At 45.8% G+C, this 21193-nt stretch overlaps 1 protein-coding gene across 10 annotated transcripts in view; it reads left to right on the plus strand.

The window, feature by feature from the left end:
- PPFIA3 (PTPRF interacting protein alpha 3) overlaps positions 1-20524 on the plus strand; it is a 70653-nt gene extending 50129 nt beyond the window's left edge. For 9 of the 10 annotated variants that reach the window (XM_048517307.1, XM_048517311.1, XM_048517308.1 and 6 more), the window contains exons 19-30: positions 133-226; positions 1953-2034; positions 3709-3909; positions 5619-5681; positions 6382-6408; positions 9248-9423; positions 11275-11372; positions 11531-11706; positions 14643-14711; positions 14799-14970; positions 16347-16421; positions 18569-20524. In XM_048517307.1, the coding sequence (XP_048373264.1) occupies positions 133-226; positions 1953-2034; positions 3709-3909; positions 5619-5681; positions 6382-6408; positions 9248-9423; positions 11275-11372; positions 11531-11706; positions 14643-14711; positions 14799-14970; positions 16347-16405 (1217 nt within the window). In that variant the 3' untranslated portion in view covers positions 16406-16421; positions 18569-20524. The remainder of the gene's footprint in view (positions 1-132; positions 227-1952; positions 2035-3708; positions 3910-5618; positions 5682-6381; positions 6409-9247; positions 9424-11274; positions 11373-11530; positions 11707-14642; positions 14712-14798; positions 14971-16346; positions 16422-18568) is intronic. The other variant, XM_048517312.1, reaches the window with a different exon arrangement.
- The last annotated feature ends 669 nt before the right edge of the window (positions 20525-21193 follow it).

A 21193-nucleotide genomic window follows, 5' to 3' on the forward strand; every position in this document is an offset into this window, starting at 1 on the left:
CCAAAAGAGCATTAAGGTAGCCCTCCTTGGCTCTGCTGTACCTTCTACTCTGAAACACTGTCTCGCTTCCAAAGGAGATTATCATAGGTGTGTGTCTGTGCGTGTACATACCTTATCTATCTTTCTTTACAGCTGGAACACCATCGGATGAGATGTCCCCTGGAGATCCCCTGGGCCTTTCTAAACTTTCTGGACCTGTGGACAAGGACCGTAGGAATAAAAAGAAGTGAGAAGGAACGAGGGGAATAGAAATACAGGGTCGTTGACACAGGGTGGGATGTGTGCTCTTGATGTGAAATGCTGGCAATTCAACGAAGGCCCCTTCTGCACATGCAGAATAATGCACTTTCAATCCACTTTCAATGCACTTTGCAGCTGGATTTTACTGTGCAGAGTAGCAAAATCCACTTGCAAACCACTGTGAAAGTGGATTGAAAGTGTATTATTCTACATGTGCGGAAGGGACTGAAGTTTCTTAGACTTGGATCTTAAGACCTAGGCTCAAACCCCAGTTTGGCTCATGGACTGACTGGTTGCTTTCCCATTAGCCTGTTACATTGGAATTCTCAAAAGTTCACTCCATTCAGGTTTTAATAAGAATTCAGATGACATTATTGCCAATCTGGTGTATTTCAGTGTTCTCCTCTTTCCGTTTTCTTTGCAGACTTCATTTGTGATGATTAATATAACCTGCACCAAGTTGTATAGCGCAGACAGTCGATTCCTGTGCTGTTGCATCTAGGCACAGCATTTCTGAATGAATCATTAATTATCAATTCTAGGAGCTTTGTGAGGGAGGAAATTAAGAACCGTTTTCCATTTTGTAGCTAAAACCACCTCACATTTCTTAAAAATTTTATCATTATGCTATTACCAGAACAAAAAAATTAAAATAATCAGCAATGGCTGACAGGGGCGTACCACTCAGGGAGACATATGGGGTCAAATGTCACCGGGCTGCTGCCATTTAGTCATGTGGGGGCAGAAAATCGCCCCCACACCCCTCCTCCTTTCACTTGGGTCCATACACTGACTTCAGGACCTGGTAGGGGGAGGGCGATCGCGATGGGAGGCAGAACACTCAGATTTTGCACCGGGCTACATTTTCCCTAGATACGCCTCTGATAGCTGATGCTGCAAGTGAAAAGCAGTGTTTATTCTCTCCCAAACAAATGTTAACATTGATTCATGAATGCATTACCTACTGCCCCTTTGCAGAGGAGATTGGATCCGAGCAAAGGTCATAACATCTGGGCAAAGTACTTGGGCAAAGACCAAATGAATATTCCACCTTTATAAGCCTTCTGCCTGCTTAGGTGAACCCCACCCCCTAAGATCAGAGTTAGGAATCCTGCCCTTGTGGGACATATCCCCAAGCTCCCCCAAACAGGTCATTTGGCTCCTGGCCTTCATTTCAGGGCTTTTATGACCAGCGTCCATCTCTTCATCATGGTGTAGTGGTCAAGTGCAGGTAGATTCTAATCTGGAGTACTGGGTTTGATTCCCCACTCCTCCACCTGAGTGGCAGAGGCTTATCTGGTGAACCAGATGTGTTTCTGCACTCCCACATTCCTGCTGGGTGACCTTGGGCTAGCCACAGTTCTCTCAGAACTCTCTCAGCCCCACCTACCTCACAAGGTGTCTGTTGTGGAGAGAGGAAGGGAAAGGAGCTTGTAAGCCACCTTGAGTCTCCTTACAGGAGAGAAAAGTGGGATATAAATCCAAAACTCTTCTTTCTTCTTCTCTCTCTCCATTTGGCATTTAATCCAGATGGGCTATCTCCAACATAACTCGAGGCCTGTCATTTGACTCTTCCTTGCACATTTAATTACACCCCTTTGTTTGAAAATAAATAATTACCATGTTTTCAGCATCCCCATTCATAACCAGCATGACAGATTTTCAGATCCTCTCCCTTCTTTCCATCTGAGTTTGCTTCCGTTTCTCCACAGGCACGAGTTATTGGAAGAGGCCTGCCGGCAAGGTTTGCCTTTCGCCGCCTGGGATGGGCCCACCGTTGTGTCGTGGCTGGAGGTAATAGGGGTGGAAGGGTTTGTCCCAGTTAGAAATGAGAGAGCTTCAGCTTTCGAAATGGTGGCTACATATTGAAAAAAAAGATCTTTTCCTTGGGCTTCTCTTGGGAGGCCCTACAAATGCTCACCGCTCCGGAGATTTACCATCGCTTAAAGTCTAGATTATTCGATCAAGAATATCAATTTCTCCTGAGCAAGGCGCAAAGCTCTTGCTCTCCAATATTCTTTGGGATTATCCCTCAGAAATCTAGCCCTGCTATATACCTGGAACATCTCGTTAATGACAATTGCAGATGGGTCATGACTAGAGCAAGGTGTAACTCTTTTCCGTCAGTACATCTTCAAGGTCGCTTCTCTAATATCCCACAAAATGAGCGTTGCTGTCGTTTCTGTCCTAATACAACTGATTCACTTTCTCATATTCTGCTTCACTGTTCAAAAGACAACAACATCAGAACTGATTTGAGAACTGTATTACCAACAGGATTTACGCTCCTTTCTGATAAGATAAAAATGGCTAAGCTTCTAAATAACTGTAATGCTGAAATCTCTGAAGCTGTTGCTACATTTTTACTCTGTGTACTGCAAGTTGTGCAATAATGATCTTTTTATTGTATTTGGAATTCATGACACACTCCGGTTTTATGCCTAATAAAGGATTTGGATTTGGGGTGGAAGGATGAATGAACCTGTGAGGTAGGACTGACAAAGCGGGATGTGCATTTCAGCTAGGCCAGGCGAAGAAAGTGGCACAACTCTTGTCAGAGAAGAATCTCGTTAAGAACTCAGCTGAACACCATTTTACACATTGTGTGGTGACAAACTTGGATTGGTTCTCACAGTACGGTCCTGTGCAGCCTTATTCTAAGCAGAATTAGACCCTGGGCTGCTCCACACAATTCATTCAGAACGTTTTGAGGCAAGAAATAAGACATTTTCCTCGTGGAGTTCCACATTGTTTTTACCCTCAAACACGTTATTTCCAGCCTCAAAATGTTTTAATTCAATCCCCTTTTCAACCAATTCTTGAGGCTGAAACGTTTTCGAAACACTTTCACCTGCTTCGCATTTCTCTTTAAAACGTTTTACAAGTCTCTCTGCTGCCCCTGAATTTCTTCCTCAGCACCATTTTGTGAGCTCACTCTCTGTTCCCCCTCACCTGTTTGTTAGAATATTTTATTTTATTTTGGGGGTAATCGAGTCTACCGGGTACATCAAATATAAGAGGCACAGAATCACAGCATGAGGTGAAGCAATGAAGCATCAGTTCATCAGCAAACAAAAAGGGGGGGGGGAAACACATAATGTGGACAAAAGGGGGGGGCTGAAAACGTTTTACAAACCTTTTAGTAGATTTGTGCGGAAAGGGCTCCATTTTTGTCCATTGATTTCAGTGGGCTTAGAGAAGTATAACTCTGTTTAGGATTGTACTTTTAAATTTCCTGGAATCTGCAGCAAAATATTTAATAACGATTTATTTCGCTCAGTAGGTCTACTGGTTTTTAATTTTTTTAAAAGAGAAATTTGCCAGAATGGGAACCAGAAGCTTAATTTGCAAGGCTCTCAAATGAAGCAAACTAAGAAACAAACAGAGAGAGGTTCTGTTTTCCCCAGAGCTGGCAAACCCAACAATGTCTTCTTAACCTCATTCTTTACCCCTTATTCTCTCTATCAGCTATGGGTTGGCATGCCAGCCTGGTATGTAGCTGCCTGCCGTGCCAATGTCAAGAGCGGTGCCATAATGGCCAACCTGTCGGACACGGAAATCCAGCGGGAAATTGGCATCAGCAACCCCTTGCACCGGCTCAAGCTGCGCCTTGCCATTCAAGAGATGGTTTCGCTCACCAGTCCCTCCGCCCCAGCCACGTCCCGCACGGTAAGCCAAAGACCTGCTTCTGCCGTTGCCCCCCACCTGGGTCTGAAGTAGCCAAGAATGCTTACTTAAGTTTCTGTGTGTTTATTGAGCAAAAATATTTATAAGCTCACCTGTCTCCATGGCAGGTAACAAGGTGATATAGAACAGCTTCAACAAAAGATGAATACAGCCTAAACACCAAAAATAAAAACAAAAAACACAGTTCCCTGTAGATAACCTTTGCAAATCTACTCCGTCCATTTATCATTGTTTGTTTTTTTGAAATATTTATATCCCATTTTTCTCCAAGTCAAAGGAACTAAAAGTTGCTTATGTCAGATTTTAAAACAAATGAAATACAATCTCACGTCAACAGAAATATTTACAAAAGGAAGCAAACCGTAACCTCCAACTCACGGGCTGCCGGAAGCACACAGGAAAAGCTCCACAGTATGGAGCCTGTGAAATCTGTGCGAGTGGTGGTGGTGGGGGGGGGGGGGGGGCGGGTCTTTCTTGCATTCTCAGCAAGCCCATCCAAGAGTCCTGGGGCAGCCACTGAAAAGCTGTGCGTCCCGGCAACAACTGTACTTATTGACCCAAGTAGAAGTACTGCTGAGAATTTCTAGGCTGATGATTGATTGGAACTAGTGCCTACCTAGTTCTGTCCCCAAGGTACTAGGGCCCAAGCAGAGCATTCTAGAACAAAGACGGTGCAGGAAATGGTGGATGAATTCACGTATCCCCTGTCATCTTTATCCTGAACAGGGTATGGTCTGGTTCAAACAGCCTAGTTAGCCCTGTTTGGCCTGAACTCATAAGGGCTTGGGAACGAAGCCAGATATTTGAATGGGAGACTGCCACAGAAGGCTAGAGATGCTATGTGGAACAACGGTCATCTCATGCCGGAAACACCCTCTGGAAGGTGGTTTGCCATGAGTCGGTTGCGACTCTACGGCATATGGCATATCGAAAAAAAAGCCTAGTTCAACAAAATGGACCAATGAACTGAAGAAGCTAACTGCCCTTGGGGCTGTGGCTCAATGGCAAAACATCTACTTTGCATGCCAGAGATCCCAGGTTCAGTGCCCGACATCTCCAGTTAAAAGGGTCAGGTAGGGGAGAGTCCACTTCCTGCCAGAATAGGCATTACTCATCTTCTTAAAACAGTGGTCTGCAGCAGTGGCGGAGCTGCAAGGGGACAGGAGGTGCACTGTGCACCGGTTGCATGCCTGGGGGCGTGGAAAATCGCCACCAGGCCCCCCTTCCTCCCGCCCCACCCCGCGTGGTGCCCCCCAATCCCCTTCTTACACTTACCTTAGTTCCTTTCCTTTTCTCAGAACTTTTTCAGGCTGGAAAAAATGCCTGTTCACAATACAGGCTAAAAACGGCCTGAGGAACTACAGTTCCCAGGAGACCTTGAGGCTCACAAGGTCTTCTGGGAAGTATAGTTCCCATCAGGCTGTTTTTCAGCCTGAAAAAGTTCTAGGAAAAGGAAAGGAACTAAAGTAAGTGTGGGAATGGGGGCGCTGCGGTGGGGCCAGAGGGGCGAAAAATATAGATTGCGCACCGGGCGCAGTTTGGCCCAGCTACGCCTCTGGTCTGTAGTGCCATGTGTTCTTTCGAACAGCTGCACAGGTTCACACAGAGAGAGGCACTCCTTCAAGGATGCGAGGCTGGGATGTTTTGAAATATTGATAACCATCTTTCATTTCCATTGCTTCCCCGGCCAGTCTACTGGAAACGTGTGGATGACGCATGAAGAGATGGAATCTCTGACGGCCACAACAAAGCCAGTAAGTGATGCAACTGTGTGTGTTGATGACACACTCGTTGCTTTCTCCACTTGTGTCAGTTTCCGAGATATCCCCTTTCAATTGCCAGTGCATATTTTTATGAGCGTATTGACGTGCACATAGGAAGATCCAAAGATGGAAGCTTGATAGCTGTTCTCCCTGCAAGTTGGTACTCTTGATCGACCCTGTTTGTTTATAAAACGGGGATCCGTACTTCTTTAACGTGCGTAAGGGTATATAGAGGGCCTTTGGGAAAAGAATTCTGACTTACTATTTCTGTCCAGGAAGACTGGAATCATTAATCCTGGTACTGTCTATGGAATTTTCAGTCTGAAATTTCATAACAAGGTGACCCTTTCGGGAATGTGAAACAAGAAACAGTAATTGCGCTATCTGGGGCTTTGCTGTTCTGGAAGTCGAGAAAATAGGTTGAGGGATTAATGTCCTCTAAAGTAAGGAATTTCTCTGGCAACCTTTTTCTGATTTCTGTTTTAACCCCTTGATTTTTCGAAGGAGAACGCTTTTGATTCTTTGGTGCTGTCAATTTGATTTAACACTGAAGACTAGAGATTTGTAAATCTCTTATAGCAACATGAACACTGCTGTTTTTCCCTTGCCACTATTAGCAGCTGGGTGAACAATGTTTCTCTAATCCTCCCTTTCTGTTTTCCTTTCTGCTTCACATTTAACCTGTACCCAGGAGACAAAGGAAATCAGCTGGGAGCAGGTATGGGCGGGGTGCATACTGTGGCTTTCTCTTTCCCTGCATGCCTTTGTGTGTGTGTGTGTGTGTGTGTGCGCGCACATGTGCGCGCATTTGTGGAAGAGGGGGTGTTCATTTTTATTTCATACAGCAGGGGGCAGGTAAGACTGAGGAACCAATTTAGAAGTTGGCAACTCTGTACCAAATAAATCAGTGTCTAATGAGATTGTGGCATTCTAAAATTTATTTTATTTAATCCCTTCTTTTTTAAAAAAAATCATAATTTTCCCCAGCATCTTGGTTTTCACTTGCGTTTGCAAACGTCTGTACCTGATCTCTGGCTCACCTCCTCTTGCAGATTTTTTTTATCCCTGTTGCGGGGCGGGGTGTTGATGTCTGTTTGATATATAATAAGCAGCCTCATCGGTTTGTCATGTAGCCATATCTTGGACGGTGTGCATCCTCCATCCAAGCATGCCAAGAGTTTAGTGAAAATCTGCAGTGTGCGGAATGAGAGATGTGTCACCCACTGGACAGTGATGGCGAACCTTTTTGAGACCGAGTGCCCAAATTGCAACCCAAAACCCACTTATTTATCGCAAAGTGCCAACATGGCAATTTAACCTGAATACTGAGGTTTTAGTTTAGAACAAATGGTTGGCTCTGAGGCGTGTGTTACTCGGAAGTAAGTTTGGTAGTAGAAGGTGGCTTTGCTTTGAAGCAACCATGCAACTCTTCGAACGGGTGAATCACGACCCTAGGAGGGTTTACTCAGAAGCAAGCCACGTTGCCAGCAACTGAGCTTACTCCCAGGTAAAGGATTGTGCTTTAGTTTTTCACATGAAAATCAGTGGGGTTTAACAGCGCTTAACAGGGTTAGCTATACTGCTTCCCCAAAACTAGGTCTTAGGTTTAATGCTAATAATCGAGCCCAGTGGCCCAGGCCAACCTAGATGTCTGTGTGAGGGGGGGGGGGCGATTTCCCCCTGTTTGTGCGTGCCCACAGAGAGGGCTCTGAGTGCCACCTCTGGCACCCGTGCCATAGGTTCGCCATCACTGGGGTAGATCTTACTGATTTTTGGTCCCAAGGCAGAACTAATGCAAACACTGCAGACCGGAGAAGCTTCTTTAGATTGAAAAATAGTCCCTGTGATTCCTGTAATTTATTTGAGGCTGTCCTGGGTGGAGGTTTGTACCCACAGATGGTATGAATACAAGCCCAGGTTTATTTGATTTCTTTGCCTTTTAATCAAAGATGGGAGGGTCGGGGTAGAGAAAGAAATCTATAGTGCTTGTTTGCATCCTGTCTGAGTCATTTGTTTTCTGTCTCATTATGCTCTGGCTATTGGCCTATTCTTCATGTGCTTCCTAGGTCTACAGGACAAGGAGACCATCTGGGCCTGGGTGTGGTGGGATGTGGTACAAAAGCGGTTACATACATTTCCAGTGAATGCACTGATGTGGGTGTTTGCTCTTCTACAAGAGTTTCATAGTACAGGATAATGTAGAATAAGATCCAAGATATCATGTGACTACCAGTGTGGTATAACAATTAGAGTATTATTACTGAACACCTAGAGCACTGTGTTCTGTTCTGGGCACCACAATTCAAAAAGGATATTGACTTTGCTTCAGGAGGCAGTGGGAGATGGACCCTACCCTTTTTGGGTCCCATAGAATTGAACCCCCTGAAGCAAAGTCCCCCAAACCTGGATGGTGTCATCCAAAGACTCTCCTGAAGATAACCTGAAAGTTTTGTGACTGTACCTTCAGAAATGTGCACCCCACAGCCCTCCACCAGAAATTCCCCATTGACAGCAATGCAGCTAAGTCATGGGGTGTAGGGGCACCCCTTTTGGGGGGTCCATAACTTTTGCCCCCCCTGAACCAAAATGCACCAAACCTGGGGGCTATCATCAGGACAGACTCCTAATGATACCCTGAAAGTTTGGTGCCAATACGTGCCAATACAATACATCTGTCGAGGCTGTTCGACAGTGGAATTCACTGCCTGAAAGAGCAATGGAGTCTCTTTCTTTGGAGTTTTGTAAACAGCCTGGATGATCATATGTCAGGAGTGCTTTGATTGTGTGCTCCTGCATGGCAGGGGGTGTGGGCTTCCAACTCTATGATTCTATGATTTAAGACTCATGGCAGCCATCAAGCTCACTGAGTGATCTTAGCTTAGCCAGGTTTCCATGGTCTGCTGTACCTCACAGCACATTCTGGGGATCAGTGTGGTGTGGTGATAAAGAGCAGGTGGACTCTGGATGTGGAGAACTGGGTTTGATTCCTCACTCCTCCACATGATCAGTGGATTCTTATCTGGTGAACTGGATATATTTCCATGCCATCCCTGGCCTTAACCCCACCCCCGGTGCATTGCTGGCTGGTGTCACTCGGAGGAGGAAAAATGTGTTGGGTTTTTTTTTTTTTGTAGGACTGTGCAGAAGGGGGGAGCTTGTCCCAGGGCTGGGGCAGGGAGGGCCAATATGTCCCCCACACGTGACCCAGCCAAATGGTGCCTGGGTCGTCTGCCCCCCCTTTCCCCCTCCTAGATATGTCAGTGAAACTAGATTCTCCCAGAACCTTGTCTGGTACTGTAAGTGGTACAACTTTCTGGCTATCTGGTTCATGCGGTGAGCTTCATGACAGAGTGAATCAAAGTAGGCGCAACAAACCAAAGACTATGTTCTATTGGGTTAGACAGGGTCTTCACACATATTCAGAGGCAGACTGTGGCACAACAGGGAAAGCCCAACAGTGGTAGGAGCAAGGAATGGAGAGAGAACACCCTGGAGCAAGTCCTTCACCTTTGCTTCTGTCTGTGACACACAGTGTCTTTCTTCCTCTGTTTGTGCAGATCTTGGCTTATGGTGACATGAACCACGAGTGGGTAGGGAACGACTGGCTGCCGAGCCTGGGTTTGCCTCAGTACCGCAGCTACTTCATGGAATCCCTGGTCGATGCCCGGATGCTGGACCATCTCAATAAGAAGGAACTGCGGGGGCAGCTTAAGATGGTAGACAGCTTTCACCGGTGAGGGCCAGGGAGGAAGAAGAGTTTGAACAGACTGTGACCTTTGTTTGTTTTACACATGACGCATGACTCAGTTGCAGAAGTGATTACCTGTTCTGCTTTTGCCGACGCCCCACAAGGGATTCTGGGAAATGTAGTTTTTGGGAGACTGCTCAGAACTCTGTCGGAGATTCCCTGAGCCCTTGATCTTTGCGGTGAGCAATGTAGCCCCAGCCCCCATCCACTTCACCCTCGATGAAATAATGTCTCCGATTCAGACTGAAGTTGAAAGCGGAAGTCTGAGTATATTACAGGTGCCCCCGAGGGATGCAATCCATCTCAAGCACACTCTTTCTGCTTTCAGACAGAACGGCTTCTGTGGGAGGGAGGGAAGACCATTGGCTGGCTGGCAAAAGCTTTCTGAAGCCCCTCAGGGTCTCCTAGAGATTCTTCAACGACCCTCTCCATAGTCCACTCTTTATCTGCCCGTCTGCATCTATTTCTTAGTAATATTGGAATGTGACCAAATGATGGATGATTTTGTATCTATTATGTCTTTGTGGGTGTTTTCTTCTCTGCAGTGATGGGGGAAAATACTATAATTTCAGATTAGGTGAAAAGAAAAAAAGGTTAGCGCCCCATCGTGTGCTATCCAACCATTTCAGGAAGTTTTATTTGATTTTTGTACTCCTTCCTGGGCATGCTTCGAGTAAATATCTGGCTGTATCAGCCTTCTGAAAATACCAAAGGGATATTGTTGCCGTTTACCTGACCTGATGGATGCTCCATCATCTTGGGAGGAGAGGCAGTGGTCAGCTGTAACTTGAGCAATATTTTTTTTCTGAGAATTGTTATTTATTTTACACATCTAAATAACACATACATAGAAAGATAAAGAATAGATCCCGATCTCGTCCCCCCTCCCCCTATAATAATAATATTAAATGAAAAGAAAAATAACTTGAGCAATATTGAACCATATCTAATAAGCCATAAATCTAATAAAGAATGCACTGTCAAAGGCTTTCACAACCAGTTTCAACTAGTTGTTGTGGGTTTTCCGGGCTGTGTGGCCGTGGTCTGGTAGATCTTGTTTCTAACGTTTCGCCTGCATCTGTGGCCGGCGTCTTCAGAGGTGTATCACAGAGGGAAGTCTGTTATAACACTGTGTCCAGTATAACACAGACCGGTCACAGTGTATAACAGACTTCTCTCTGTGATACACCTCTGAAGATGCCAGCCACAGATGCAGGCAAAAGGTTAGGAACAAGATCTACCAGACCACGGCTACGCACCCCGGAAAACCCACAGCAAGCTAATAAAGAATAATCATCCTCATAATGCATTGGCGTATTCAAAGTGCTTCATGTGCATTATCTCAGGGATCTGTCCAAAGCTTGCCCAGTATGGTAGACCAGAGTTTTTACTTTCCTTGTATTGTAGATGAAGAAGAAAAAGATGCTTAGAGTGAGAAAATAAAAATTAACTTGACAAACAGGGCAGTCCTAAGAGGACTTACTCCAGTCGAAAAACCCATTCATTTCAGTGAGCTTAGACTGGAGTAAGTATCCTTGGAATTGCACCGTTCGTTTGCATCGTGAGCTTGTGGCAGGGGTGAGAATTGACCCCTGGCTCACAGCTCATTCTTTTAACCAGTGCACATATGAATTATTGAAGCTGCCTTTGGCTGAGTCAGATCACTGGTCCTGGGTTGGTATTGTCTACCCTGACTGGCAGCCGTTCTCCAGGGTCTCAGGCAATGGAGCGTTTTTAACTGCCGGTAGCTGGGACTGAACATAGGAAACGAAAGCATGTGTTCCATCACTGAGCTACCTCCCAACGAGGTATACCTTCTTCTTGTATCTGCCTCAGGGTGAGCCTCCATTACGGGATAATGTGCCTGAAGCGTCTTAACTATGACCGGAAAGAACTGGAACGAAGACGGGAAGAGAGTCAGAACCAAATCAAAGGTGGGTGTGGACCAAAGGAACCCTCTGAGGCCCCCTCTGCCCCCCCCCAAAAAAACCAACTGTGATTTAGGGAGATGAAGACATCATTGAAACAGCAGCATAGGCCATCGCCTGGAGGGGACCATGCAGACCTCTGTTTCCTCTTTCTCCCGCTCTAGATGTAATGGTCTGGTCCAACGAACGCGTCATGTGCTGGGTGCAGATGATCGGGCTGAAAGAGTTTGCCAACAACCTGGTGGAGAGCGGGGTGCACGGGGCTCTCCTCGCCCTGGACGACACCTTTGACTGCAACGACTTGGCCCTGCTGCTTCAGATCCCTACCCAGAACACACAGGTCAGGATCTGTCATGGGGAAGATGGATCAAGGTGGGGAGAAAGAGAGAGAACCCAGGAGGTCAGGGAGGGAGAGGAAGAATAGTTTGGATTTATATCCCCCCCCCCCATAAGGAGACTCAAAGGGGCTTACAATCTCCTTTCCCTTCCCTCTCCCGGCCCCCACAACAAATACCCTGTGAGGTGGGTGGGGTGAAGGAGCTCCAAAGAATTGTGACTCGCCCAAGGTCACCCAGCTGGCATGTGTTGGGGTGCACAAGCTAATCTGGTTCACCAGATAAGCCTCCACAGCTCAAATGGCAGAGAGGGGAATCAAACCCGGTTCTCCAGATTAAAGTTCACCTGCTCTTAACCACTGCACCATGCTGGAGGAGGGAAAGGAATGAACTGTGTCTGGTGCTTCCGTGAAAGACAAGAGAGGGCGCCTTGTCCACTTTCTAGCACAGTGATTGGTGACCTTTTATAATTAGCAGGGCATAAGGCCGTCGAGTCCATCCTCCAAAGCAGCCGTTTTCTCCAGATCACAGTTATCTGGAGATCAGTAGTAGTAGCAAAAGATCTTCAGGTGCCTCCTGGAGGGAGACAACCCGAATATGGTACCAAAGTGAACTGTCAAACTGATCTTACTCTTATATTATTATTCTTCTTTCCGAACTGGTTTCCTGCACGAGCAGGGTCAGTTTTGTAACTGTCTCTTCCAAAGGTCACCATTTTGAGTGTCTTACTCTTATATTATTATTTTTTAAAAATAATTTAACTAATTTTAATTCTCTACCTTACAGAAGTATCTATATAATTATAATACAAATCAGTGAGACTAACAACAACAATAATAACAAAACTATCAGTGTTAAAATCTCTCTGTCAGAGGGCTGGCCCTCATGATAATCACACACACACAAAAATCAGCAAACCGACTAAAAACTTGGCTGGAAACTCCACATAAGAAACTCTTTGGATATATAAAAACATTATTTGCCTCTATTGGACTGTCAGTGGATTCACTTTGCCCCTTGTCCTATTCAGAAGCTTATAGGAAATTAAAATGTCAACTATTGGATAGAGAGTTCTCTACTCTAATCACCGCAGCCAAGAAAACGTGTTCCCCCCTGTATTTTTCTCTCCCATTTGAACGGGGCCACTTGGCACACTACCTGTATTGCTTGATAAACCCCGTTCAAAGGAGAGCCATAATGCTCTCCAGGTTTAATGTTATGCCTTCTGCCTTGTTGCATGGCAGATTTAATAAGCAAGAAAAGGCTAAAAGATTGTGCCCATGTAACAACGGCTCAGTTGAATCTCCGGCCCACCAATTACTACACTGTCTCAGATTCAAGGAAATCAGATCCAAGTATGTGAATCTTACTCCGTTACATTTACCCCATCTCCCCGATTTAATTAGATTACACTACTTGTTGGACAACCCTGATCCTTCTCTCTGTATGATAGTGGCAGACTTTCTCCTGGAAATTACCAAACGCCAGTAGATTTCCTTCGACCTAACATTTATTTCCTGTTTTGTATATGCTTTTTAATCCGTTTTTATTATTGTTGTACTGTTGTCTATAAAGGTAACAAAGATGTAGGTAACATCTGAATAAGCATTAACATACAAACCACGTAACCCACTGGCAGCCAATTTAAGTTTGGTATTTCTTATTTATATAATAAGGAACAATGCTCATCACATACAATAATATAATTCACTGTTGTATCATCACATGAATTATTTTTCTCTTTTTTTCATTCAATAATCTAAACTAAACCTTTTCTCTTTTTTCATTCAATAGTCCTTTCAAAGGTGTATCCACATTCATATAAATCCAAGTTCTTGCAATTGATAACAAAGTTCAGTCATAAATATTGCAGTCTTCAATTCATTGCTGGCAGGAACGCATCGCACGAAATTGCGCTCTTCGGTGCCTTCATCAGTGCCAATTTGCCATTTACTTGTACATGAGGTGTTCTATAGGTAATCTGTCAATGGATATTACATCATATCAATTCATAGCTCATTTCAATGTCTTATTGAATCTTGGAAAGCGTTTGTAAGTGGAACTAATAACATTAGTGAGCTTAATAATTGCTCATTTCAGTATATATGTATGTTATAATTGTATATATATGTGTTTAATAAGTGATGGATTCAATAAGACATTGAAATGAGCTATGAATTGATATGATGTAATATCCATTGACAGATTACCTATAGAACACCTCATGTACAAGTAAATGGCAAATTGGCACTGATGAAGGCACCGAAGAGCGCAATTTCGTGTGATGCGTTCCTGCCAGCAATGAATTGAAGACTGCAATATTTATGACTGAACTTTGTTATCAATTGCAAGAACTTGGATTTATGTGAATGTGGATACACCTTTGAAAAGACTATTGAATGAAAAAAGAGAAAAGGTTTAGTTTAGATTATTGAATGAAAAAAAGAGAAAAATAATTCATGTGATGATACAACAGTGAATTATATTATTGTATGTGATGAGCATTGTTCCTTATTATATAAATAAGAAATACCAAACTTAAATTGGCTGCCAGTGGGTTACGTGGTTTGTATGTTAATGCATACTGTTGTCTATGCCAATAAAGGCTTGCTTCAAATGTGTAATTCAGCTGAAAAAGGAGAAGTGCTCAAAACAACTCAAGGAGGACCGCCGTTAAGAATCTGCTTTAAAAACACAATCCCTTCCCCCCCCCCTGTTTTCTTTTTTCTGTTTTCTTTTAAAATAATTTACACCCCTCCAGATGTTTAGCACAAATGACTCTTTTTGATTCTTGTCATGACTTTGATCCATAGCCCAGGGTAGCCTCCTGCTCTTATATTTATCTGTGACAGTGGGCTGTGCCTTCTGGAGTAGCAAGAACCAAAGTGGGAGGAAAGGAGTCCAAAACAAAACCCTTCTAACTTCCTCTGTTTCCATTTAGGCTAGGCAGATCTTGGAAAAAGAATTTGGAAACCTCATCTCCATGGGAACAGACCGGCGGCTGGATGAGGTGAGTTTCTCCTCCTCCTCAAATCTCTGGCTTCGCAAGGCCTTCCAACCTTATTCGCTCACACGCTCTTTGATTCCTGCCTCTCAGGACAGTGCCAAGACATTCAGCCGTTCCCCATCTTGGCGGAAGATGTTCCGGGAGAAGGACCTCCGTGGTGTTAGCCCCGACTCAGCCGAGATGCTGCCGGCCAATTTCCGCACAGCCTCCGTGGCCTCCATTACCTCACCCGGGGTGCAGCTTCGTAAGATGCAGCCAGAGGGTATGTTAGGAATTGTGCGAAACCTAGTGGGCCTGTGTTTGGGAATCTGCCACAAAATGGAGGAACTTGTTTTGGAGTCTAATTCCCTCAGAAGCTCACTGATATCCTTTTTTTCCTGAGCAGGTGCAGAATTGTCTTCCACAACAACTGAATAGTTAGTTGAAATGAGGATTAGAGCGGGATGTTGACATTTTACAACTATCACCACTGTTTGCTATCTGGAAAGAGAAGTTCGAAGGGCCTTTACTTGGAAAGAGCCTAAAAAAGTTCACCCCACTGAGGGGAAACAGAGCTCCCAAGAGACACCAAGGGCCTCTGACAAAGATTTCTTCTGGGTCCCTTCACATCATTTGGACCCAACCTGTTCTGTTCCCCAAGCGAACAAATAACAGGTGCCTTGAGCTTAGCCAGAACAGAATGTAAGACCCATAGACAAATGAGCAACAGTTCAGAAAAGGTTTAATAGTATTGAAAATTTAGGACTCTAACTCCTCCCAGGAAGTCTGACTAATGAGGAATACTTGTGTTGCTGAAACAATTGGCGATTGAAACCACTTGAAGAGCTTGCAGGCCTCAATTCCTTCTTGATTGTTTCTAAGAAAGTCTGCTCTGTTTGTGCCTCTTCTGTGTTCTCACGGTGTCCTCTATCTGGACTCCTTTTTCCTGCAATCTGTTGGAACCTGATTACTTGAAATGCTATGGGTCTCTGACATCTTATACATCTGGGATATTGCTGTCGTCTAGGGGCATGACACAACCCAAACATCTTTCTTTTCTTTTTACAAGAAAGCATGATTTACCGGGCTCCGAGGCCCTAGGTTGCCGTAAACAAAATAAATAAAACTATTGGTGGTGATTGTTGGTTTTTAAAAAGTGATTTTAATTTGCGGGCCTTGTGAGGGCAGAAAGCCAGGACATAAATGCCACAACAAATACAGTGGAACCTCGGCAATCGTCGCCTTCGGTTTTCGCTGGTTTTAGTTTTCGCCGGTCGCCCCCGGCTGACTTTCTGCATCAGTTTTTGCCGGGCGCCTCTGTTTTTGGCTACACCGTTTACACTTTTTGCGTAAATTTGCTATGCCATTTGCATAGCGCATGCGCAGACGGCGTAGCTTCGGTTTTTGCCAGTTTCATTTTTCGCCAAGCGTCGCCGGATGGATTACTGGTGAAAACCGAGGTTCCACTGTAGATAAATATTTCCCCCTTTCTGTCATCTTGGGGGGCAGTTTGCAACCACAAAGGAGGGGATGGGAAGAGCAAAGCAGTTTGTTTCCTCTACCAGCATAACTTTACATCTTCCAGCATAACTTTACATGACTTTAGTTGCATGCTACGTTCTATTTACCTTTTTTTTGTCTCTTATCTCTCTTCCTCAGGGAACTCATTAGGTAGCCAACGGGCAGACAGTATGTCAGTGCGAACATACTCCTGTTAATGCCAAGCCAATGGAGGTCAGTATGAGCTCATGATCTTTGTGGTTGATTGAGCCCTGGTAACACACATGGTTGCTGCCCAGAAGCAGGGAAGGGTTGGCTCTTGTCTCTGTGGCTTCCATTGAAAGGGTTGACAGAGATGTTTTTGAGGGGAAACTGCTTTCTGAGTTCGTGTTTCCCTCCTAATGCCAATAGCGGGAAGGATTTGCAAGGCAAGGTGAACAGGTAGAGCTGGGCGCATAACCTTCCCCCTCCATTTGCCAGTTCTCTCCTGCAAATGCCCCTCTCAGCCCTTTACTCTCTGAAACTAAACATGAGCGTGATTGGGAGTAGAAGAGACCAACGGCAGCATTTGCAGGGGAGAACTATACATCTTCTTTGCAGGCCAAGTACCTCTCACACCAATGTATGTTTTCTTTCTATGGCCATTTTTCCTAAGCCCCTCCTGCTCCAAAACGGGAAGTCAGGGGTAGGAGTCTTGGGAGAAGGGACGTTTACAGGTGAGAACCAGAAATCTCAAAGGGGTTCTTCAGCAATCCCCCCCCCACAGAGAAGCATTTCAGCAGGATTGGAATCTGGCATTCCATGGAACAATATCTAGTTAGACCTAAAGTTGGCCAGGATAGAGAAAGGGTATAGAATATGTACATATTGATAGGAAAAGTCGATCGAGACTGAAAGAATCCTTTGTGAACTTCATCTGTTGCTTGTTGGAAATAGATTCCCAGCTGCCTGGACCCAGCCCACCCGCCACTCCCAGTCTCCTACCTTGAGAAATTGAGAAGTTCAAGAAAAAAATGGCTTCCCTAGTCTTTATCACAGAGATTATCAGGGATTCCTTCAGCATCGCACAGAAGTAACATCACATTTTCCCCAAGCTCCATGCTGCCCAAACACTGTCCTCTAAATTTACAGCATTAACCTTGGTAATATTGGGAACGGTTGTGGCAGAGATTAATTTGACTTGCGTGTAGGAGGAGCTTGGCATTGTAAGTAATGGCTGACAATGAGGCGCCTTTCCTCAAAATGATCAAGGTGGCGAATAATTAAATCACAGTGAAACAGGACAATCGTCTCGTGGGGCACAGGACCCTATGGAGCTCCTTAACGTTCCCACTGAACAACAACCCTCTTAACCTTAGCAGAAATTGCAGAATGAAATGCAAAGTAATAGATGATGCCCTTATGTTAATTGTGCAGTTTATATAATTCTTCCCCCCACCCCCACCTCCCCAAAAATGAAAGAAACAAAGCAATTCCCTGGACCAAACTCTGCTGAGGAAGGGGACCATTTCCCAGAACTGATATTCTCTCCCCACTCCCACACTTATTTGCTGCTGCTGCTGCAGGAGGAGAGAGGCTTGTTATTTCAATATTCCTTGGTATTTTGTTCCTGTATTAGATCTGTCTTTATTTTGATGGATCTAATATGGTAAAATTATTGAAGTTGAAATAAAGTTTCAAAACGCCCTTTTGGGGAGGGTGGAAGTAGAGCAGGGGAGATGGGGTGGAGCCCGAAGCAAAGAATAACGCAGGGCCATTTCTGTCATCTTTTGTGTGTGGAGCAGGGGGAAAGGTTGCTCTTTGCCTGCTCTCACAAACAGCGGAGATTATGGGCTCTGCCATACAATGGGTGTGAGAGGGAGGAAAAAGCTGTGCCCAGAAAAGAATCTCCCTTCAGCTTTGGGCAGAACACCAGTGAATAATCGGCCAATCTCTGAACTGAGCCAGACCCTCCCACTAAGAGAAAGTGAAGAGGTGACATGATAGCCATGTTTAGATATTTGAAGGGATGTCATATTGATGAGGAAGCAAGCTTGCTTTCTGCAGCTCCGGAGACTAGGACCAGGAATAATGGGTTCAAGGGGAAGGAAAAGAGACTACACCTAAACATCAGGAAAAACTTCCTGACGGTAAGGGCTGTTCGACAGGGAAATGGATTACCTCGGAGTGTAGTGGAGTCTCCTTCTTTGGAGGTTTTAAAAGAGAGGCTGGATGGCCACCTGACAGGAGTGCTTTGATTGTGTGTTCCTGCATTGCAGAGGGTCGGACTTGATGGCCCTTGGCGTCTCTCCCAACTCTATGATTCACGACAAACAATGCGCGTGCTCATTCTTGTCCTTTCTCTTTCTGCTCTCTCCCTTCCACCCCTTCTTCCCGTGCAGACAATGTCCTGGGTGTGTCTGGTCACCCTGCCTCGGACAGAAGGCCTCCCGCCGCTGCCCCACCTTCCTCATCATGTGCTCTGAACCAGACTGTGGGGAGCTGCTGCTGCTGCTGTCGCGGAGAAGGAATGTGGGGGAGCACATGGAAATGTCGGAGAGAGCCAGAGAGCACATTCTCTCCCCCCCCCCCCCCCCCACAATCCCCGTCCTCCTAGCAGCAATGGCTTGTGGCCACCGGATGAACTCAAGGGACTAAAGCTGGAGAGGGAGCTCCTTCCCTAACTGTGCAGGGGAACTGGGGCTTCAACTCTGGTGTCTATTTATTGTTGTTGTTATTCTGGGCAGGGGCGTAAGAATGTGAATGAAAATATTACACACAAACACACACCCCTGACATCCCACTCTACCGCGGCCCGGTACGTCCGTCCCTCTCCCCTCTCCCCAAAGAGTCCAGGGCGGGGGGGTGCCAACCTTGCCTTCCTGTTGCCACGGATTGGACCAACCGGCCTGCCTACCCTGGTAACCCACCTCGGCTCCCGCCATCCCAAGGGTGCTAAATATTCCATTGGCACTTTTGCATTGCTGCTACCGTACCCTGATTTCACCTCATGATTGCCGGAAGGGCATTTGCTGCTCAAAAAACATTTCCACCCCTAACCGCACCGCCCTCCCCCCTTGCCCCCTTCTCCTTGCCTTCTCTCAGCAAGGGCAGGAAGGCAGGAAGAAGATAAGTCTGTTTTGCTCCCAACCCAGGATAGGAAGTCAGGAGAGAAGCGCTACATCAAGAGGACGGAGCCAGAACTCTGAATTGGGGATGCCTGTTATACATAGCCACTGCCTCCACCTCAGAAACAGCTGCATTTTGGCACACACAAGGAACTCCCTCTTAGAAGGCTGCAGCCTTTTCCCTGTTTCTTTTCTTCTCACCATCTTCATGCTGGGGATTTTCTTAATCCCCCCTCCAAGATGCAGCCCCACCCCCCACCCCCCACCAAGGAGAAAGATCTGGATTTATGGCGTGGGAAAGTTCTGAAGATGGAGAAGAGAAGCTGGGAGCCCCACCAGTTAGGAGTTGGGAAGTATGTGGAGATTTGGGGGGAGGAACCTAGGAAGGTGGTGTTTGGGGCGGGGAAGAGACCTCATTGGCACTACAATGCAGTCGAGTCTCCCCTCAAAAGCAGTCATTTTCTCCAGGGGAATCGATTTCTGTTGTCCGGTGATCAGTCCTATTAGCAGATTGGCAGTCCTACCCCCACCGTGGTGGTGAAATTATTCCCAGATGGATACATTGCATATCTGGCTCAGTGGGCAGAAACTCTCCTGGCAGAATGTGAAACATTTGTGGTGGGGCCTCTAAAGGGGGGGCAGGGGGTATTTTGAGCTTTGGGACGCTCAGACTAAAAGGGGGGAAATCTTCATTCCGGGGATTGGCAATACACCCTTGGACTTTTAAGATATGGCACACAAGACTCCTGCCCTCCAAGACAATTGTAATATAAGAGTTGTATTTTCTGTGTATATCTGTGCTGTGGAATCTCGTGTAAATTGAATTTCTTTTTTCTTTCCGACCGCCGTTAACAAGTTCTCTGTTAATTTAATAATGTATCTGACCCCCGCCACCCACACCCTCTCCCCTGCACGCCCGTACTTTTCATTTTTATGTTTATATTTTCTGCCTTATGTTTTTTTAAATTTTATTTTTCTGGGGAAGGGTGTGCTGGGGCGAGGGGCAAACCAAAGGGGGTTGTTTTGCATGAAAGGGGGGGAGGAAAAAATACAATCTTGACAAAAAAAAAATAATTCAGGCAGATTGTGAGGGGCAGACAGGAAGCTGAGGTACAGGCGGAGGAGAACTTCCTCCCGTGGGTTCAGCATCCTGTTTGCCTCAAGGTGAAGGGGGCAGAAGTGGAGCGATAGGAAATGTTTAAAAAAAACAAAAAAGTTTGAAAACATTGACTAGATGTGCAGATGTTTGTTTCATTCAAGGACAAGGGAGTGTCCTCAGAAGAGAAGGTTGAATAAGACCAAGGTGCAGAGGCGCATCGAGGGAAAATGTATGGGTGGCTGCCCTCCCCCATTATGACCAAACAACTTTTTTTGCACCAGGTCTTGAAGTTTGTGTATGGACCTGGGGGGAAGGAGGAAGAGTGTGGGGGGTGATTTCCCCCCCCCCCCAAACAGTGGTGGGATCCAAAAATTTTAGTAACAGGTTCCCATGGTGGTGGGATTCAAACTGTGGCGTAGCACCAATGGGGCTGGGCGGGGCATGACGGGGCGTGGCCAGGCATTCTGGGGCGGGGCATTCCTGGGCAGGGCTGTGGCAAGGACGCAGCCGCTGCGCCGGTCCTAGGGCGGGAAACGGATGCACGCAGGCGCAGGCTGCCACGCACGCCGGTTCACCTCCTGCTAGACTGCTTCAAGTTCTGCACACTACTGCTGAGAGGAGGGGCGTAACTAAGGCAAAAATCACGTGGCAAAATCACCAATTAGTAACCCCCTCTCGGCACACACAAATAATTAGAAACCTACTCTCGGGAACCTGTGAGAACCTGCTGGATCCCACCTCTGCCCCCAAATGACTGAATGGTTGCAGCCCAGGGACATTTGACCCCATGTGTCCCCCTG

This window comes from Sphaerodactylus townsendi, linkage group LG15 (genome assembly GCF_021028975.2).
Source record: "Sphaerodactylus townsendi isolate TG3544 linkage group LG15, MPM_Stown_v2.3, whole genome shotgun sequence".
Lineage (NCBI taxonomy): Eukaryota > Metazoa > Chordata > Lepidosauria > Squamata > Sphaerodactylidae > Sphaerodactylus > Sphaerodactylus townsendi.